This window comes from Aedes albopictus, chromosome 2 (genome assembly GCF_035046485.1).
Source record: "Aedes albopictus strain Foshan chromosome 2, AalbF5, whole genome shotgun sequence".
NCBI lineage: Eukaryota > Metazoa > Arthropoda > Insecta > Diptera > Culicidae > Aedes > Aedes albopictus.
The window spans coordinates 471,275,020-471,297,068 of NC_085137.1; the positions used below are offsets into that span (position 1 = coordinate 471,275,020).

Sequence of the window (22,049 nt, forward strand, 5' to 3'; positions counted from 1 at the left end):
AAAATAATGTTTATCCTCACTTTACCTAGGGTATAACTTTTTTCACAAACGTTGGATCATTTTGCGGTCTTCGACAAAGTTGTTTGGTATATAGTCACCTACAATAATACCAAAGGGTTTGATTATTGAACGCTTACAGCGCCACCTAGCGGCAAAATTCGAAAACTTAAAATTTCTGCATACATTTGGCCCACTTTTCCCATACAAACTTCAAGCGTTTTGAGCGCCCCCTTAGGCTTAATTGATTTTGCTCAAATTTTGAACGTAGCTTCTGGGAGTCCAAAACAACTGATTCAGGAGGTAAGACTTGGCATTTTTCGAAATTTTTGTTTTTCATATAACTGTGGGCCACCTTATTCAACATGCATGCTTATTTAAGACTTTGAATTGTTCCTTGGGGAGCAACCATGGGAAGTAGAGGGATAAGAGCTAAAAAGTATATGCTGATAATGCTCCATAAGTAAATACATTTTAGATATTTTGTTCGGCATTAAGTAGTTCGTTATAGCTTTTCGTAAGAAACAACGGATTGTTTGGTTTTTTTTTGTTGTACATTTCATTGTTCAAAGAAGTTTTTGAAATCCTATCCTGCTATTCCGAGGGAGAGTTTCTTTCGCAATCATAACATTTTTACGGTAGAATGAAAGTTGTGATGCCTTTATAAATTCAAGCTAAATATTTCGAAAAAAAATCAGTCAATTTCGAACTAAATATTTATAAACCTTTTTCAACTTATTCGAACTAATGCTGTCCAGCACCCATAGTGGACTAACACAAAATGACTCAATGGAACAATTACCTGCCATTACATCCTTTCGCGACGACACAATCACATATCGGGCTTTGGCGGCATCGCCGATCACTTTACCCTTACAGGTGACGATCAGCTCCCGCAGTTGATCGTGCGGCACCTCGCACTGCTGGGCCACGTAGAACGGTCCACAGTCGGCAAACAGATCGATCCGATAGCGGGGCCCAAAAGCTTGCCGTTCGCTACGGCATAGCTGAACCGCGGGGGAGAAATTTCGCAGTTCAAACTGTTCCTCCGGCAGCCATCGGTTGGTGGAATGGGACTGTTCGATCCACTCGTAGGAAACGATCCACAGACCTCGGGTGAGAGCTCGTAGCAGGTTGATCGTACGGCGAGACTCCAGACTGACTAGATGGGTTGTGCGATCGGTGACGTTGTTCGATACTGTGAAGCCTCCTAGCTTTGCGACGACCTGGTGATGGCGGGAAATAACGATTAGTTTGATGATTTGTTCGTGTTGCGAAAGAAACATCCAATCCAAGTATATTGAAAGACGACAAGTTTTGAAGAAGTGAATTACGTAGCTTAGTTGTTAATGTCACAAATGAAATGTATTGTATAACAATATATCTGGCAGATATCATTCATCATATTTCAACATTTCCAAGTAAAAAGATTAAAAAACCTTTTTCAAGAATGTTTACGTGTATAGCAGATGATATGATAAAGTAGATTTTCGAAAAACACTAAGCTTAATATGTTAAGGTTAATTTTTCACGTTTTATATGTTACGACAACACAACGTTAATCTTAGATATAAAGCCTATGAGGTCTAAGAAAACTTACCGTGGAATTTGCCGCATCATGGATTCATAAGATTTCGTCAGCAATTTACCTAGATTGGGGGTTTCTTTTATTGCAAATTCAAAGAGAAATCATCAAACACTTTAATTGTCAACGTTAAAAGTTTATTAAAATCATGATTCGAGATTATGAACATATGAAACAATTTGCAATCACACAACTAGTTTACTGGTATGATCGTCAGTCGATAAAGGGTAAAACGAAGGAAAAGTGTTTGAAAAGATACCTTAACGCTAGTCTAGTACAGAATCACAAAAGAAGATACTCAATGCATTCGTACCTTTTTAACGAAGCTATGTTGCGCCGCGTGTAGATTAGTGGTGGCCAGCTGGAATTGTGGTTTTCCCATCGTTGCAGTCGACTGCGATGACACCGTAGGCAGTCCAGCTCCGAGTCCGAGGGCCTTCATCGTACGAGCCTGAGTGCCCATGACAGGTCTGCTGGTTGTTGCAGTGGTTGGCTGTGAAATGCATGAGGAAAGGATTACAAATTTTAAACAAGAACATTTCGAAAAGTTTAACATTAACTCCAGTTGAGAGTTTGTACGCACAGAAAGTAGATATGTTATGTATAATAAACAGGGTACGAAAAACGGATCACGCCAAAAAACAAACGCTTTGTCCTAAGCGGTGCATGTTGGTAACAAAGGCGCTCTGCAACAAACGCATGTCAGGAGTTGAGAGCAATAAAACAAACATCGCTTGCCGTGCGTGTGCTGATATTCCGGCTTTTCTGCTGAAATTTTCGACCCACATTATCGAATTTATAAGCATTTGGACGAAATGAGACTCATGCAAACCTCAGAGTTGAGTTTCAGTTGTAAAACAATGCGTAAATCACGATGTGAATAGAACGAGACAAATATTCCTATCGTTTTTGTTGTGAACAAACTCGGGACCGATTTTGTCATTATCTGCTAAGAGCATCGCCACGGGAGTCCTCATCGCTATCCCTATTATACCACTCCTTGTCGGGTGCTATTTTAAGATAGCACCCCACCTTCCCACCAGTGGTTTCTATTTTGGGTTTAGGGACTTGAAAAACATATTGATTTTCCACCGTGCGTTGCTAAAAGTGGTCCTTATTTTTTATCGGACGTAGTACAAACTGAAACAAATAAAATATGTCCTTATGGCTTTTGATGAATCTTGCATAAAATCACAAAGGCATAAAGGGTCACAGACAAACACACGCAACACTTCTAATATTTCGTCACAGACAAGCATACGCCTCCAGTCTCCCTCTAGTCATTTCTCATCGTTTTATTTTTTAAAGAATATTTAAATCAAATATTCTGTAGTATGCAAATTGTTCGCAGACGGCGCTCACATAATTTTTGCTCCTGTTTGACGTTCGCTCACTACCGGCACCTACTGAGCGTTCTGTGAAATAGCGTGTTTGGCATTGGGGATTATGTTTACATGACGATGATTTTAATAGCAATTTCATTCAAGTGATACGTTTGCTATTCAAAATCATAGTCGCGGAAACATATTCACCCAATCTAAAAGGACTGAGTTTGGCCAGTCATAAACTAGGTGACAAGAGTGAGCGGATGTAAAACTTGAACAAAAACGCTGCGAGCGCCACAGATGAACAGTTGGCCAACTATTATTTTTTTTTAATAAACCGTTGAATCGGTGTTCGTGGGAATTATTAGTGTTGCGTCTGTTTGTTTGTGAAAGGGTTCTGGAAAACATCTACCTATAGTCACGTAAGACAAAGTGCATCAATATTCACCTCATGCTTTATTGATCCACTGCTGATCATTTTCCATACCACTGCTCAGCTCACTTCACCGCAAAATATAAATAAAGAAAGTGACGCCACACAAACTATCGGAATAGCAACTCAGTGCAAGATTTGAGTGGGTCCCCAAATGTGGAAACCCATCGCTAATCCCATGTCGCGTCCTTATTTTTCATTCCCGTTTAGATACCACCGGTGTGAACATGGGTCCCTATTCAGGGCCCGGAAATAGGGATAGGGACCCAGGTAGGGACGCCCGTGGCGGTGCTCTAACAAAAAACAAAGCGTTGTTGCCGTGCCTTCTTTATTGCCTATTTTTCGCTTGCGGTGGCATATTTTGCGTACACTTATAATGAATTTAGGTCAGCTACGCACCCAGAGATAACAATGGATCACAGATGACACCTGAAAGGGGAAGATTGGGCTTAGGAGCCACGGCATTGGTTGTTCACCGCATTTCTGTAGACATCTGTACTGCCGTGAATCGCATATCTGTCCCATCTTTGCTGGATTTCCTATGCAAATGGGACAAATATGCGATATTGACCAATGCCAAATATTTGACCACTTTTGACAGTTGAATTTTGACCAAGGTGTACCTGGCAAACAAAAATATTTGTCACTCTCGAAAAACGAATAGGGACAAACAGAGCCAAACAACCTGCCAAAATTTATCTGTCAAAAGTTGTCAAATATTTGGCGTCTGGGCAAAGAGTGTAATAGCACCCTAAGTGAACCACTTCGAGGGAAAGTTTGGAAAAAGCTCTGCAAGAAATCACGGGAAGAACTCTATAAGACATGGCTTCTGCAGAAACCCGAAAAGGCACTAACAAAACTTAGGAGGAAGCCCAGGTTAAATTCAGAAAAAAAAACTGAGAGATATCCCAGGACCAACGCCGGAAGGAATCTATTGAGAGAAGTGTCGGGAGAAACTCCGAGAGAAATCTCAGGTAAAACCATAACATCGCGCAAACACCTTTAGGAGATATTCCAGCTGAAACATCTGTAGAAATCCAAAGCGAAACTCTGAAGAAAGCTCACGGAAATTTCTTAAAGAAATGGCAGGATAAACTTCTAAAGAAGGATTTCGGCAGAAGCTCCTGCAGAAAATTCGTAGAAAACTCCTTAAGAAACCCTTGCAGGAATCCCACAAATAACTCGTGTAGCAACTCTGGAAGAAGTCCCGGGAAGATCTGCTGAAGAAGTCTCATGAGAAACACTGGTAGGAGAAACGCGTAGGTAGGTAGGTAGGAGAAATTCTGTGAAAACACCTACGATGTATAGACCTCGGAATCAATTATGGAATCAATTTCGGGAAAATTTCTTTGGGCATAACGCAAGAGGAACCTCGAAAAAGTCCCACGAAGGACTCTGGGAGCATGGCCAAAAAAATCTCTAAATTCTGAAAAAAATCCTTGTGAAAAACTTTACCAGAAATCGGTAGGAATTCAGGAATCTCGGAAGATTCTTAAGGAAAAAAAATGTTCGAATCTCGAAAAATGGCAGTAGGGATCCGGAAAAATCTCTAGAGGGAATTCAAAAAAAGAAGGAATTTGGAGGCATTCCAAGGGGTATTTTCAACGGTAGTTCCAGAAATAAACCCAGACAGAACTTCTGGAAAAAGTCATTGCCAACTACCAGATTCATACCAGCAATGTAGTAAACTCTGTGAACTCTACTTCTGAGTAGATCTACAAGTAGTAAAATTCACATCTTCATGATTTATTTTTTATCGGTGTAAAATTTCCGAGTATTTCAGGTTTTTCCCTGATGAATAAAATTCCCTGAGGATTCCCGGTTTTCCAGGGTTTTCAGGTAGCGTGTCTGACAATATAACAGTAGCCTCCGCCCGGCTCCGAGAGTTCAGTCCAGTTATCATGCGGCGCTCGCTAAATGAACTGTCGTCAAAGCCCAGTTATCGAGCGGAACCATATGTGGGAAAAGTAACCTTCGGCTGAAAGAATTTTGCGCATTTCTTGTTCGGGTTCATGGACTTTGGCAAGTCTTTTTACACGCCCAATATGTGATAGGATTGCAGTGACATGATAAAGGCTGGATACATCGTAATACAGACCCTGTATTAACCCTAAAAAGGATACCTGGGGTCCATTGGACCCCAGGCGCCTTTCAGAGCTCGTCTTTGATGGAACACACTCAGCGAGGTGACGAAACTGCGGCCATGAAGGTATCCCTTTTAGGGTTAAAATCATTAGTCTCTTGATCCCTACATCCTCGTGTTACCGATCGGAAACTACGAGCAACCTCAGGGAAGATCGGGTAATCAATCCCGATGGGAACTTTGCTCAGTAGAATCAACAAGCAGCGTAAAGGAATCAAGACAAGACGAACCAGGTTCAGACCCACGTGACGGAAAAGGATTTGCGATTGGAAACTCTGTACATACGTACAACTGCAGATCTCTCAATTTTATATTTCAATTATCATAGTACCTAGCACTTCCAAGTTCTTCTTGATGGACGGCACTTATCCAAAATTTTGACTTATAGATGGCCAAGCTGCGCCCCAAAACACTCCGTAATCAACAATAAACGGTACCGACAACCAAGTCCGCACGACTTAGGGCGACTGGCACAATCGGCTTCAGCATACGCGCAGAATCTCGTGGCAGCGTTGCCGGACGAGGGCGAGCTCCATGAGCCCCCTCGAGAAGACTGTTGGAGTACAGCCATCAACGATGCAGCACCGTCGGTCACATGGAGCGGAGTCGTATAGGAACGATAAGTTCAAGTGTAGAGAGCTTTTAGCGAGAAGAACGCATTGTGGACTGTCATGCTGCAGTATGGGACCCGGCAAAACGTGAAACGTTGTAAACAGAAGTGGAAGCACTAAACGTCACCAAGGAGAAGCAATATGCGAGCAAATGGAAAAACTACCATTTTCAAGAGTCACGCAGGTTATTGCAGAAGCTCAATGCACCTCGTAACGGCTTTGTGTCACGAGACGAAATGCGCCGAGATAAGGACGTGAGGAGATTGAAAGGTGGAAGCAGCACTTCAACGAATACTTACATAGAACAGAGAACGCAGGTACTACAGAACATGGCAGCGGGAGAAATGACTACGTCAGCAATACATATGATGTAGTTTGCTGCCATTCCACAGCTCAAGATTGCCCGGTTCCGGGAAACTACCGAAAGAGTGGAATGAAGCGGTAATTTACCCTATCTTCAATGAAAGCAGCAAGTTGGAGTGTAAAATTTCGAGCTATCAAGTCTCTGAATGCTGCCTACGAAGTGCTATCCCAGATTATCTTCTGTCGTCTATCATTTAACGAAAGAGTGGAAAGTTATCAAGCCTGCTTCGTAGATGACCGTTCGACAACGGACCGCATCTTCACCGTACAGCAAATCCTCCAGAAATACCGTGAATATGAGATCCATACGCATCACCTATTTATCGTTTTCAAGGTGGCATACAACCGTGCAAAGCTATGCAAAATCATAGACGAGAATGGTTTCTCCGGTAGGTTTACAAGCAGTGTTACGTTTGTAAATTGTTGTAAACATTTTGTCAGTTTATTTTGTATGTTATACTGTGGTTTGTACATCTGTCCCTGAATTTCAATGCGCATTTGTAGCGCTCCAGTCATTTCGGGCAGCGATCCAGTACAAAACACGCATGCTTTCCCCTAACCCAGATATCAAACGGCAGACGATCTTGTGCTGTTGGCCGGATCAAGATGCTTCCCTTAGGATTAGAAACTCCTAGAGCAAATTTAAGCTATGTAAACAACCAACGCTGCGAACAAAAAGACAATCCGCCAGAAGAAATACGATTGCAGGATTGACTAATGGACCAAGAACAATAATGAAACCTCGTCATCCTGGGATTGGACTACGTTGTCTATTCAGATAACTGGGCACAATTGATGTTATGTGTTGCATGCTTGTGTTTTGTGCATTTTTAATGTTCAATTTTGTTTATCGTATCTAAGTTCCCAAACGTGGGGACCGATACGGAAAATAAAAGGTGCATTTGTAGGGCTCTGCTAACAGTTGTCCTATTTGTGGTACCCATCGGGGAGAACAATGCATTTGTGGTGTTCCGCAATATTTTATCTGTTACATTTCTTTGTAAAACTTTATGTGTTACATCAGGGCTGGGAACATCCACTTAAAAAGAGTTACATTCAGTTGCTACTATCTCAGTTCAGGAGCATGCTATCAAAAAATAAAGTAAGTGTTGGGAAAGGTCAGCTTCAGGGTGATCGAAACAGATATTGAAAGCAGCCGCTCATGTGGTCAGCTTAAATGCTGAAAATTTATTATGTTTCTTATTTAATCTATGGGCTTGTTCACAAATGTCATAACGCTGGAGGGTGAGTGGGTGTCCTAAATAGTGTTACAGCTCGCACAAAAATATGTTTGCCCCATACAAATAGTGTAACGAAGGGGTGGGTGGGTATCAAAAAAGGCCAATTTTGGCGTTATGAAATTTGTGAATGAACCCTATGTTATTTACATCTAAAAATGACTTACATTCTAGTATTATTTCACCATTTCGAATAACCAATATCCCAACACTTTCTACTTGACTGATTCCTATTGATCAGTTAACTCTACTGCCAGTGGGCACAGAGCATATCAGTGTTGCCAGTTTTACCAGAAGAGAAACCCTCCACAACGAGGTGAGTGTAATTTACATTCAAACCGTCCATTTTACGCGTAGGGTAAATCGGGGTAACTTGGCCACCCTAAGGAAAAGTCAACAAAAGATGCAGAAAGCAAGGTTTAAACTTCCGCACATTGTATGACCATAATGATTTTGATAATACTAAACTATATTGATGTGAAAATTTTAGTGAAATTGTGTTTAAATATGAAAGAAATATTTTTGGAAAAAGCTGTGTTTTTGGGTCGATTTTGAACCAACGGGGTAATATGCGCACCCGATTTTTGATAAAGAATTCATCCTACATAATGAAATACAAACTTGATATGCGTCATTGTGCATGAAATCCTATAGTATCAACTTCAAATATATAGAAAATAAATAAGTTTATATAGCCGAGCCCATATAGCCGAGGCGGTAAACGCACGGGTATTCAGCATGACCATGCTGAGGGTGACGGGTTCGATTCCCGGTCGGTCCAGGATCTTTTCGTAAAGGAAATTTCCTTGACTTCCTTGGGCATAGAGTATCTTCGTGCCTGCCACACGATATACGCATGCAAAATGGTCATTGGCAGAGGAAGCTCTCAGTTAATAACTGTGGAAGTGCTCATAGAACACTAAGCTGAGAAGCAGGCTTTGTCCCAGTGAGGACGTTACGCCAACAAGAAGAAGAAGAAATAAGTTTAAAAGCTATCTAAGGTATTTAAACAAGATTAGTCTTACGTGGTGTTTTTGGTCTGCGCTCGTCGGGGTAATTTGGCCAATGTTTTTGAAAATTATTTTTCTAATTTAATGTGATCTTCCAGTACATCGTTTTAACGTCTCAATCGCTTCAATATCAAGCCGGTGTTAGACAGTGATGGAAAACAGTGAGGAATGCAGCTGAGCAGACACAAATGCAAAGCTATTCTACTCGTGAACAACAGAAGCCAGAATATATTCGCACTTCCTTCACTCGCGAGCTAACGAAGCTGGTCGCACTCGTGATTGATTCGCGAAGCAGCTCTGAACATTTTCCAATTTTGTGAAAAAATGAATTTACACGGCCCACAGATTTAGTTTTCAGGAACAATAAAGCACAAAACACTACTATCTGATGGATGATTACTTGTTTTGCTATTAAAATCGCACTAAAATGCAATTCCCGCATCTCCTTCTTCTTCTTCTTTCTGATCGTGGAGGTTCGCGAGCTCCACTGATGGTAGGGCCAGTTGCCGTGACTATATGCCCTGTGGTTCTGCACCGAAGGTTTCACCTCGGTATCAAATGTCGAGTTTTGCTTGTTGTACGAAATCACAGATTTCTTTCAGGGTGATGATGTTTTTCTCAACTAGTATATCAGCCAAGTTACCAACGTGTTGGGAAAACTTGTATTTCTCTCTGATTGCTCTGAACTTGGAACATCTCAGAATCAGATGTTCTGCATTTTCCGGTTCATTGCATTCGTCGCAGTTGGGGTTGTCGGCTAACTTCATCTTGGCCAGCCAATATTTTGACCAGTCATGTCCAGCCATCATTCGGTTCAATAGCCTAATCTGTTTGCTTGTCAGGTCCAGTCCTATGAACCACGGTTGTTCCGAAAAAGTGTCCTGTATTTTGTAGAACTTTTGTCCTTTCTCCTTTGCGTATTCGCTGTACCACTCGTTAGTTTTGTAGTGTTTCTTCTTTTTGAGTATCCAATACACGTCCTTGTACGATATTGGGTTGTCCACTGCAAGGCTTTCGTCTCGGGTACCTAATTTGGCCAGCTCGTCCGCAATGTCATTTCCGTTTATATTCACGTGGCTAGGTATCCATTGGATTGATACCTTCCAGTGCGCTGCCATTGTCAAGATGTCGTGTAGTATTTCTTCTCTGGTTGACGATTTTCTGGCCGTTTCTAATATTTCGCAGGCTGATTTCGAATCTGTGTAGATGACTTGGTTTTCCAGGCATTCTAGCTGGATTATCTTCATAGCAGCATGTATAGCTATTATTTCAGCTCCGGTGATACTAACTTCGTGACTTAGCCTCAGTGACGTTCTCTTTCGAATGCACTCCACGTATATACCTACGCCGCAGGATCCGTTTTCCTTCGATGCGTCGGTAAAAACACGTCCTCTATTTTTATACGTTCCGTGCATGGCGTACAATGCCAGCTGTTTCAGTTGTACGGGGTTCGTGCTCTTTTTCGCTGTTGTCAGGCCGTCAAGAGAGTCTTTTATGCTAACTTGCAAGTTAAGACTGCAATTCTTGACGATGGGCATAACGCAATCAAAAAGTTGAAAATGTTTGAAAAATATCAACTCCATGTACGTTAGCTGCGATTCTTCTACATCATTGCTAATGTTCGTCTCAACCAGCTGTCGTCCAACTACAGTTTGCTGTGCTATGTTTCGGGCTATTTCCACAGACAAACAGACGTAACACTTCTAACATTTTTCGATTCAAATCATAGTCACGGAAACATATTCGCCCAATGCTAAAAGGACTAAGTTTGGCCGACCACCAACTAGGTGGCGGTAGTGAGCAAACGTCAAACTCGAACAAAAACTATGCGAGCGCCACGGTTGGGCAGTTGGCCAACTATCAAATTTTGAAAAAGACCGTTAAATCGGTGTACGATGAGAATTATCAGAGTGTTACGTCTGTTTGTCTGTGCTATTTCTGTACCCGTTATGTATTCTTGTCTTATAGCGGGCGGTTCTAAGCCAGCGATTGCTACAAGTGTATTTAGCGGCGTGGTTTTGGTACAACCAGTCGCTTTTCGCAAACTGTGGTTGTTCAGGACTTCCAATTTGTGCTTATTTGTTGCTGCTGCATTATAGTAGACCGTAGATCCATACTCCAATGTACTTCTAATTAGAGCTTTGTGTACATTGATCAAGGTTTGTGGATGTCCTCCCTGTTTAGTTCCACTTATGACCTTGAGCATATTCAAACGTTCGTTGGTCCTGATTTTCAGCTCCTTGATGTGACTGCTGAAGGAAAGCGACCGGTCCAGCGTAACGCCCAAATATCTATGGGTGTCTACTGTTTCGATAAGAGCACCGTTTACTTGGTAGTTCAACTTTTTTCCTCCCAGTTGGAACAGCAAAGTTTTGGTCTTGTTAGGGTTCAGCTTCAGTTCCAATTGTTGACATTTTTCCTCGAACTCTCGCAGGTACAGATTTCCGTTCTCGTTGAGTCCATCGATGGTCCTGGCTGATACAATGATGCCGAAATCATCAGCAAATTGTACAAGCACCACTCCTTCAACCTCCACACTGTGTAGCGCCGTGGTGTAGAGGTTAAAAAGGGTAGGAGACAACACGTCTCCCTGCGGTAGTCCATTACTAACGATCCTGTGAATTTTCTTCCCGTTCGTCTCGAAGATAATCTTTCTATTTCTCAGGAAGGCCGTTATCCACGATATGACCTCCGGCTGTATTCGCTTTCCGTGCATGGTTTCTTCCAGTTTTGTCACGTTTACCGTGTTGAACGCATTGCTGAGGTCAACGAATATGATCGCTGTCTTCAGTCCTTCTCGCTTGTTTTGTTTGATTTTGTTGACTACGTAGGATATGCAAGTGTTTGTTGATAGTCCTTTTCGAAATCCAAAGGACCTTTCTGGTAGCAGATTTGATTCTTCCAAAGTATCTCTTAAGACGTCCAAGACTGCGGTGTTTATTACTTTGGTGCAAGTGGGAACCAAAGAAATTGGCCGTTTTCCCTCTAATTGAGTTTGGTCTTTCCCTGCTTTTGGTATTGCCACCACTTTAATGTTTTTCAGCTCACCATCCGGGTAACCTCTTCTCCATTGGCTGTTCAAATCCTTTATAACCGTTTCTGTGACCCTAGGGCTCAAAATACGTAGCATTTCGTAGGTGATCTTGTCATCACCTGGTGCTGATTTTGGTTTTTTGGAACTCAGAATGTGGTACCACTTTTCCTTGTCCAAGATATCGTATTCAACTGTGCTGTTGCTTAGAAGATTCTCCTCTATTTCCTCATTTGGCCCAAAGTGCAAGTCCAAAAACTGTTCTGCCATTGCTTCATCATCCTGCAACGGATTGTTTTCTTTTTTGTGGAACTTTTTCCCTGTTAGCCTTCCTACCATTTTCCAGAGTGCCTGTGAGGTCGTGTGCGGATTTATCTGCTCTACAAATTCCTCGAGTTTCGCTTGTTTGCTTTTCTTCTTCAGCCGTTGGAATACAGCCGCCGCCTTTTTAAGCTTGATTATGTTTTCCACACTTGCTATGCGGTTGAATTCTCTTCTCGCTTCTCGTTTTTCCTTCCACGCTTCTTCTACTTCCTGTGACCACCAATATTTAGGTGTGAAGTTGTCCCGTTTCCTACTCGCCCTCCTTGCCTTTTGTACCTGAACCGTCAAATCTCGCCAATTTTGGACCTTGCTAACGTCCAAATTAGCTATACTATTTTTGATTTGTTGATTGTTGTATATCCATCTCTGTTGCGTAGTAGTGTTGTCTCCTAATCTCGTTTCTATCGCCATATGATGGCTTCCCACTCCGTAGTCCAATACCTTCCAATCTAATAGTCCATACAATTCGGCTGTGCAGATGGTTATATCTATAGCTGTTGATCGTTTGTTCATTTGAATTGGTACAAATGTTCTACTGCCATCGTTGAGTATTAGAAAACTGTAGCTATTGATCAGATCCATAATTGTACCTCCTTTCCTATCACATGATTCATCGCCCCAGGAAACATGGTGAGCGTTGCAATCCCCACCCAAGATAACCTTCTTGTGCTGTTTTAAATGATTGAAGATGGAAGTAATGTCATCTTCGAGTTCATGGATTTGTATGGACGGACTGATATATATCGAAACGAGAATGATATCCAACTTAGGTATACTCACCGCAACTGCTTGAGTACTACCTGATAGGCTGGGTAGGTTGATTCGAGTAAAGTTGATTGTATTCTTCAGGTAGACGGCTGCTCCTCCGTATCCGTCCTCCCTTGAATCGAATACTCCGTTGAATGTTGATATCCTATACCGTGATGTTGTTTCTTGATCGGTGTGTGTCCATGTTTCCGAGATTAGTGCAAACGAATAATCTTCTTCAATTAACACTCTCTGCAACTCTTCTTTATGCTCGTGCAAGCTTTGTACATTACACTGAAACACTTTTAAACCTTCACCCATAACTAACTCCTTATATTTTTTTTTCTCTCTTCGTTTCACTTTTCTCCTTTTTCTTCTTCTATTCTTTTTCAAAATTTCACATCTCTTTTCACAATAAATAGTCAAACGATCGTTTGACTCAAATTGAAATACTTTTCTGCACACTTTTGAAATTTTTCTTTCGCGTTTTCTTCAATATCTTTTTCTCCCACGAACTCTGCGTAGAAGCTCATCATTGCTGCTTGGAACTGTTTTCCCGCGTTGATGGTCGCTTTCCTTGACGCCTCTTCGATGATTTGGTTCCATTTTTCTGCTGTGTCAACCTTGTAGGGATTGTTCAATCCAACCCCATCTGCTGTGTCCTTCTTGCCTTTCCCTGATGGTCCTGCTGTAGACAGAGACTGTTCTGTTTCTGGTTCCGGTGCTGCGCGCTTTCTTTTGTTTGGTTGGTTGTTCTTTTTCTTCTCGGGATACATTTTCACTGCTGGCGTAATCTTCTGTCGCGGCAGGTTTGTTTGCTGCCATTGCTCTTTCAGGTTATTGTTGGTTGACAAACTTTCCGCCAATGATGGAAAGTCATCCAGGCTACTCAGTGGCTCGAACATATTCGACGTGTTTATCGGCAACATTTCCCTCGCTTCGATGTATGTGACATTCTTCCTGGCCATCATATCTTTCACCTTTTGTTGAATCTTATGTTCGTTGCACTCTTTGCTACCTGTAGCGTGATTTCCGGATTTGCAGTGGAGGCACTTCATCCTCTTGTGGCATACTTCTTCTTCTTCGTCCTCATCGTCGTGCTTCTCCGAACAACGTTGGCATCTTCTCGCTCCTTTACAGTTTGCTTCCTTGTGGTTGTATCTTAGGCAACGCATACAGAATACTACCTTCTGGATAAATGGCTTGATCTTGCTAACGCAGCAGAAGAGCCATACCTTGTCCGGGAGACAACTGGCACGGAATGTCACTGAGATCCGATTAGTGGGAACTTTCGTTCCGTTTTCGAACCGGTTTAGTCGATACACACCGACAACTGGCACGTCGCTTTCGATGTCGTTCATTATCTCCTCCTCCGAGATGTCCGTGGGTATGCCGGTGATCACTCCCGAGATACACACCAAATGCTTCGGGATGTATGCTCTGTACATTCCATCTTCGTTGTTTACGACGTCCAATAGCTGGTTGGCTTCGACAAAGCTGTTGATAATCACCATGATCTTATTCCGGCCGATTTGCTTCATATCGATGATGTGCCTTTTGAACATCTCCATTCCTCGCAGTTTGGCACCCAATGAGTACCTGTTAATCCTCACTCCTGCTTGTTCTTTCCGCAACTCGAAGTACAAACGATACGGTGCTGTATCCGCCGTAGTGTATTTGAACTCTTCTTTCCTCTGTTCGTTCATCATTCTTTCCTTGTACTTCCCCCCACCGTCCGGTGGGTCTTCTTCCGTGACCATAACCTCAACCGATATTGCTTCCCCTCTTCACTAGTATTAAAATTTTCACTGTTTTAAACGATATTTTCTTGTGTCTTTTCACTTTCTGTCTTCTCTTCGTCGATACTTAGCTTCTTATCACTTTTTCACCGCTACAAATCTTCCCAATTTGGCAAAAACAACTATTTTTCCTCCGAAAACGAACTTGCCACCGCGCGGGTAAAATTTGGAATGGCCCCGCATCTCCACTTGTTCTTCGCGAATAAAAATTTAGGAGTGTTTTTGTTTTTGTTTTGCTTCATACTCGTGAAGCAAGCGGGTGCGAATAAACTCACACACGGCTTACTCTCGGCACCGTGAGTAAACCGTTTGTCGGTTTTACACTCGCGAGTTGATTCACGATGAGAGTGTTTCCATCTCTGGTGTTAGATCTGCAAGGTGAATTTGCAGAAATTACTAGATTTTATGTGTTTTTCATGAGGTGCCCCATTGGCCAAATTACCCCGACTACCCCTATACAATAATATCCTGAAGTTCATACCTAATATGTACTCCATGCGGAGGTTTCCAGGTTTTGAAGGAAATAGACACCCCATATATGCAATGCACTCATGGTAGGTAGGTACGCTTGTAAAAGGACTTGCTCTTACCTTGTTCGGTTGACTGAAGAACATCGAACTACGTCGTGATGCGGCGGCTGTAGTTGTCTTAACTGCTTGGGATTTGAGTGTTGGTGTCGGCGCAAGTGTGCGCCGTCTAGCTACGGCTGCTGCTGGGGTTGTGGTACACTTTGGCTTCTTGCTTGGGTTGTCCAAGGAAGTGGAAGATTCCTGGCTAGCACCGCTTCCACCGTTGGATGACGGTGGTGGCGTTTCGCTCAATGAAGGTTGGGCGTTGAAAAGTTTACGCTTCCGGGAAAGGGTCGTGGCGTTTGGAATGTCCGATTCTCGGAGATCGACACTCGTTTTGAATTTGATGGATTTTTCTGAGGAACGTGACAGTTTCCGGTAGAAGGTGTCCAATGAAGTTTGGCGACTGATGGACAAAGGCTTTGACGGGGGAGGCGATTTCAGTACGGCTTCGATTGGCTGTGCAGGGGTTTGTTCCTTCGTTGATTCTGATTGTTTGGATTGCTTGTTGATCTGGGACAAACGCTGGTCAATAATGTCCATCGAGATGTCAAAGATGGTCTTGCGGCGTTCGCTCATAGGAGTTTTCGTAGAGTTGAACGTCAAACTAGATTGGTACTCTTCCAGAAGTGTCTTGTTACGCTTTTGAGCTGTTGAACCAGGCGTGACCATAGCTGCTGTAGACGTTTTGGGAGTTTGAACCGGAAGTGGTGTGGTGAATGGTGTCGTACGATGATGACTGACTACAGGGGTAGCCTGCTCTGGAGTTTCTGGAACATCTACAGAATTGGACGGAGTGCACAGCGTTTTTCTTCGTTGAGAGGAATTTGCCTTAGTGGGGGTGCAGTTCGAAGCGGCTGTTGAATTAGCAGCTGGATTGAAAAGTGTTCGCCGCCTGTTTGTCACTGATTTTTCCGCGGGGGTCACTTGTTTCTTATTTGACTCATCGTAGACTCCCGGTGTATATAGCGTTCGCCGGCGATTAATTCGAAAAGCGTCAAGATCTTTGGCATCCAGCTCCGGGGTCTTGGTCTTTCGTGGCCCTAAGCTATCAATGACGTTATCGGTGGTCGAGAGACCAAGTGTTCTACGGGAGTTGGCCATCTCAATTTGAACGGCTTTTTCAGTCTTTTCCGAAGATTGCTCCATCCTGCTTGGTGAGTAGATGGTGGCTCTCACCTTCTGGCTCGAAGCTGGAGGAATGTTTTCTTGCACATCCGCACTGTTGGCTTTGCACAGCTCCATAGCCTTGGGCGAGCAGATTGTGTCTCGCTTTTTGGGAGGGGTGTTCTCTTTCGATGCGGAGACACACATGGTCTTCCTTCTGTTTCGTACCGGTTTTGCAACTGGAACCGCCGGAGATTCATTTTCTTCTTCCACACTGGTGATCCTCGGGGTGAACAGCATTGTTTTTCTGCGCTGTCTAGTCCCGATATTTGAAGACCCACCATCATTACTGGCACTGCTGCTTCGCCTTCTTCTGGTAGGAGTCCGTTCCTTTTCCGTAGATCCGTTGAACAACGACTTCCGTATACTTTTCGGTGGTGCTTCCGGTGTGACCACGTTGTCTTCTTTCTCGGCCGTGCTTACAATTGGAGAGTTCCGGAACTTCTCCAATAGCTTCATCGGCCCGGCCAGTAGCTTATCGAAGTCGTCCTGCGGTTCGGGAGTTCCCTGATTATCCGCCTGGAATTCGTTCAATATTCGCTCCAAACCATCGTCTTTACGAAGTCGATGCAGTACCGGAAGCTTGGCCGGAGGAGAAATCACAGTTTTTGCCGAATTACTCGATTGCTGATCGCTCGGAATGCCCGTTTTTAGTGGACGTTTCTTTCCTCCGGATCCGGTGACTTCCTCGGCTCGTGGTTGCATCGATTTTTGACGCTGGAAAGATGAAACGCAAACAGCGAATATGATTAACTGAATTAAAATTGGAATGACTTCTACAAACTCACCCGAATCTTTTTGAACAGCTCCGGGTTTTCGTAGCGTTCCGCGTTAGAAATGGGATAGCTGTCCGGATTCATCAGGCACAAGTGCCGCTTGCATGCTTCGATCCAGAGAATGGAAACCACTGGAACGTTCATCTTCTTCGCTTTCTGGTAAGTGGAGAGGAGACCGTCTTTGAATATCACGTGAGTTGTGTCTCTGAAAAGAGATAGAAAACGTGAATAGAGAATCCTTCTTCCCAACATTCGCTGGCACCTACTTGTACAGCTTATCGTTAACCTTAGCTCCCAGTGACACCAGATGGTCTCTGATCCCATCGGAACGGTTGTCCGTCCCGGAACGAACCTCCACGTAGATACAAACGTTGGCCATCACTTCTTGGATTGTTCTCGGCCGCGGCATTTGCCGCTCTTCTGCCGTGATTATATCTTGTTCCTCGTGCGGAACGTCAAATTGGCCGTAGGCTTCCCGTTTGGAGGGAGATTTAAGCGCTCGAAGAGCACGTAGTCGTGTCGTTGCCGAAGGGCTCTGCAGATCCTTATACAACCGTGCCAGACGGGGATTGTTTTGGCAGTCCAGTGGAATGTTCGGCGGAGTAGTACATCGAAGAAGCACTGGAATAGAAGTCGGAAGGTCGATTTTTGGTGAGATCACAGATGACCGTAAAAATTAATAGTTACATACTTTACGATGAACCAGAACATTCAAAGTTGCACAAGGAAGGAACCAATAAACGAATCATGAGACATGTTTTGGCTCAAACTCGGAATTTTCTCTTCCTATGCGATTATTTTATGGTTTATAGTATAATGTACATAAGTTTTTAACATCTTCTACTTGTTCTTGTTATAATATCCCTACGAGAATACCGCTTTCTCGCAGTAAAAATAATTGTGAGCCTTGAGCCCAGAAAAATAAGCCATTCAACACAGTCGAGGTCATTGGTCTTCTTTAGGTGCTAACTGTTCCGGCCGTCCAAGTCGTTCCGTTTCTGTGTTCGGAATCGGCGAGGAAGTCTTCCAGATTACTCACTCAGGCAAATACACAAATAATAGAGACTTGTTGTGAGCTGAAATCAATACGCAGCTTGGATTTTTGTGGCATGCCATCATGGCGCCATGCAAGTACATATCGCTTCCGTTGGCCGGGAGTTGTGTTAATGATCAAGCAGAGTTTGTTAACCACTAGCAGTGAGCGTAACGGAATCATCAATATTGAGTACTGCTACCTAGTACGGTCCTTCTTGATGAAATGGATTTCCTTCATCTCTATAACGCTGCATTTGGTGTTCTACAACGTGGAAAACGTCATAAAAAGGAGGCTTTGGCTTCAATTGAATGTATACCGTAAAAGATGTCGCTTTTCTCTGGCGAGAAGTACTCCGCTGCTTCACGGACTAAAACGGTATAGAAATTAGACTTAGAGGAAATTAAGAAACAACAAAACAGCAAACTTGCGAGTACAGGCTATTGTAGACTCAACAGTTTGCATGCAGCTTCTGGATTTTCGTAAACAGAATGTGAGTTATATGCAGAACATTTCGCATCAGTCTTTGAACAAAATGGAACTTACGGTCAGGAAGCGAAATCAGACTTAAAGTTAGACTTAAATTCTATCTAACAGTTGACATTTTCTCAAAAAAGTAATGAGACGTTTTGCGCGAGAATCGAAATTTGCTTCCAAAAATTGTTATGTTGTTAAATACATGCTATCTAATTGGGAAAAAGGTGTATTTACTTCGAAAGTAAAATCTTGATGACAAAAAATGACAAATTTTCTACTTTTTCGAAACAGTTTTCAAAGTTTCGAGTACTATGAGAAGAATACAAGTAATTATCTTCATTTTGGTGCAAAAAGAATCAAAATCAACAGCAGGAGCCTGGCAATATCGTTCGATGAAGTTTACCACGGTGTAGAACTGCGTGGAATGCGTCTAACTATTTTTTCCTCGTTTACTTCATCGTTGCTGATGTCCGCGTCCAGTTGAGCTCCCATCCTTTTTGTTTCGTACTAGCGACAGTTGGCGAGGATATGTATAACTGTTACATCCTGGGGTCTTTGGTGGCCGAAACACATGGCAGTGTAATGAAACTCGAGGTAAACGAATAACATATTAAAATGTAACTTTATTAACATAAAAGATTACATGACTATGACACTACATGTACAGGATAGCGACTACAATACTTCTAAATCACATGTCTGCCTTTGTGCTTCCACCGATCGCATATTGAAATGCTATCGGTGAGCAAGCAGATAGGTAGGAGACGCAAGACTTGTTCACTGGTTTTCAACATCTTCCCCTCTAAGTGTTTGATGGAGTGAACCATACCAGCGGTATTGGAACGTGGAAAGATCGATGATGGTGGACAGTGTTGATAGCGTGGTCGGTGATAATGTTGACGAGAGCTGCTGTTCGATCATCGCAGCTTGATCCTGGTTCCACCATGGTTGATCATCCATTTGAAGACAACACTTAAAACCGATACATGTCCACTTGGTGTGTCCAAGGCGCCCATTCTGATCCAAGAAATGCTGGACAAACATAGGATCAAACTGCTGGTAGATAATTACGAAAAATTCTGTCTATTTAGCAGCGTAGGCTAACGTTAAACTGAATAAATACTAAATACTACTATTGCATCTTCATCTTCTTCAGAGAACATTGCGTATTTTTATGTTCTTCAAGCTCAAACGCTGTCAGAGGCGCCTGGTACCTGATGTACAGCAACGAAGATTTGCGTAACGACCCTTGAGGAACTCGAAAATCTAATTGCGCCAGTATTTCCGGACAATATAATACATTTACATTCAGGACCTTTGCTCCAAATGCTCCTATAGTATTAGGGCACGTTCGGTAGAGCATTAGATTTGCAGTAGAGATACATTCCTGGACAAACCGTCAGAGGCACAAATCCTGAAGAAATGTCTATACCTAGAGGAATTCTTGGAAAAACCCTAACTAAATTTCAGGAATAATTTCTAGTAGAATCCCTGGAAAGAAAGAATAATTCCTAAAGAAATCCAAGAACAAAAAGATTTCATAGAAAAATTCTTCAACCCCAAGAGAAAATCCCAGAAGAATTCTCTTTAGAAAAATTCCTGGAGGTATCCCCGAAGCAATCCCTGTAAAAGTTTCTGGTGTAATATTAGAATGAATTTCTAGAGAAAATTCTGCAGGAACCCCAGAAACCCGTTCTGGAAGGAATTCCTGCAATTATTCGGAAAAAATCCTGAATAAATCATAGGAGATATTTCTGGAAATCCCATAAAATTACTGGAGGAAATTCAGCAGGCTTTCCTGGACGAACCCTGGTTTAATAGTTTATTTAATCAATCACGCGAACATGTTACATGTTTAGGAGAGGTCAAGGAAACAAACATTTTCGAAGTACTATTGGAACAATATACTTAAAAAATTAACAAGGAAGTTAAGTAATTAAATTGTTTAATTTATTGTTCAATTAATACGGCCTTGCCATATTCTAGTAAATTGGAAAGAGCTCACAAATAACTATCTATCATTGTGTCAAGGAGAACAATATATGTTCAAGGGGAACTAAACTGCTACTTTTGATATCTTATCATTTGTTTGCGCAACAAATTTTTATTACATGAATATAAGGGTATTGGTTCCCTTATTAGGCATGTGGCTCCCATTTTCATCCTACGAAAAACAAAGGATTGAAACGCTGTTTGTTTTGTTTCTTATTTTTGTATTTTTTGTTAGAAGTGAGCTTGCTTGAAAACAAAAAGAACGGAATCAATCGGTGCCGTAATCGCTTGTTTTCGAATGGGGTGAATAGGGGAGCGTGAGATTATTGATGGCACACATACCCTATAATCATTTCAAACACTTTCTAAAAATATGGCACACCCAAATGTCTAACCTCGAAAAAGTAGGTATCAAAACAAGTTTTCTTACCATCCGACTCAATCAGTAATTTCTCCTCCGTTGAAATTGGCGTTCCTGCGTCAGCCAACGATGAGCAAAAAGACGTCTCCGACGAGGAGGAATCCCCTTCGTCCTCCTCTGCCAGCGGTTGATCCACCGGAGTGGCCAGAATTTTCATCATCAGATTCTCGTGCATACTCATCCGTTTGGCCACTCCGGGGGTTCCCCCGGCAGCCGGTTGGCTCAAGCTCCGACCCAGGCTGATAGCCGTCTGCTCGGATGTTTTGCCATTCACCGTCACCGAGAGGGAAGCATCCACGGCCAGCGAGTAGCGCCGTCGGATTTTTGTGGAGCCCGGCGGCAGTGGGGACGCCGCCGCCGTTGTCGTTATCATTGTCCCGACGATTGACCTTCGGGACGATGGCTTCAGATCGGGGGTGAAATTCAACATTACCCGATTCATCCTCGCTGGAGTGGTTTGCACGAACTCTAGATCATTAACACCGTAGAATACACTAAACTTTTGCACTATTTAAACAAGTTTACTAGAACTTTTTCACAAGAAAAACACTGATTTTCTACCGATTTGGATCACCGTTCAACTGAATGCAATCGGCTGTTTTCCCACTTTTGGGTTCGGCTCCGCAGTTGTTACCAACCAACGGTCGTTTTTGTCATTTGCATCGGGCGAAATGCGACTGCAGTTCAGGAAGCTTTCGAGCGAAAAGCTTCTCCAAGCTCGCACTGTGAAAATGCATGGTAAAAATGATTTACTCAGAGTTTTGATTATCTAAATTACAAAAATCATCTGGTTCATCGCTTAAAAATTTAAAGCATACTTCTAGATAAACCTTAAAAAATTATAAAAATAGTATTGAAATATTACTGTTATTATAATATTTTGAAAAAAAAGATAAGGTCTAGGATTAGGTACAAATACTTGAAGAATTGAGTGGAAATTTGAGAGAGTGATGTAGCTTTTTTGATGGCTTGTCGGAAAGTGAAGGGGTCAGAAGCTTTATTGGGCGA

The 22,049-nt window shown here is 42.6% G+C and overlaps 1 protein-coding gene across 1 annotated transcript; it reads right to left on the reverse strand.

Annotated features, from left to right (window-relative positions):
* Positions 1-641: 641 nt before the first annotated feature.
* LOC109418071 (mediator of DNA damage checkpoint protein 1) lies at positions 642-21,693 on the reverse strand. The gene is made up of 6 exons (XM_019688690.3): positions 21,051-21,693; positions 17,385-17,739; positions 17,131-17,323; positions 15,197-17,059; positions 1,896-2,075; positions 642-1,223 (listed from the first exon to the last, which is right to left on the reverse strand). The coding sequence occupies exons 1-6, from the start codon at positions 21,481-21,483 to the stop codon at positions 696-698; spliced, it is 3,552 nt and encodes a 1,183-aa protein (XP_019544235.2). The 5' UTR covers positions 21,484-21,693; the 3' UTR covers positions 642-695.
* Positions 21,694-22,049: the final 356 nt, after the last annotated feature.

Coding starts and splice junctions, on each gene's coding strand:
- LOC109418071 (XM_019688690.3), bottom strand. CDS start 21,483: ATGAATCGGGTAATGTTGAATTTCACCCCCGATCTGAAGCCATCGTCC. Junction 17,060..17,130: donor AGCTGTTCAAAAAGATTCGG/GTGAGTTTGTAG, acceptor TCATCTTTCCAG/CGTCAAAAATCGATGCAACC. Junction 1,224..1,895: donor AACATAGCTTCGTTAAAAAG/GTACGAATGCAT, acceptor CGCCATCACCAG/GTCGTCGCAAAGCTAGGAGG.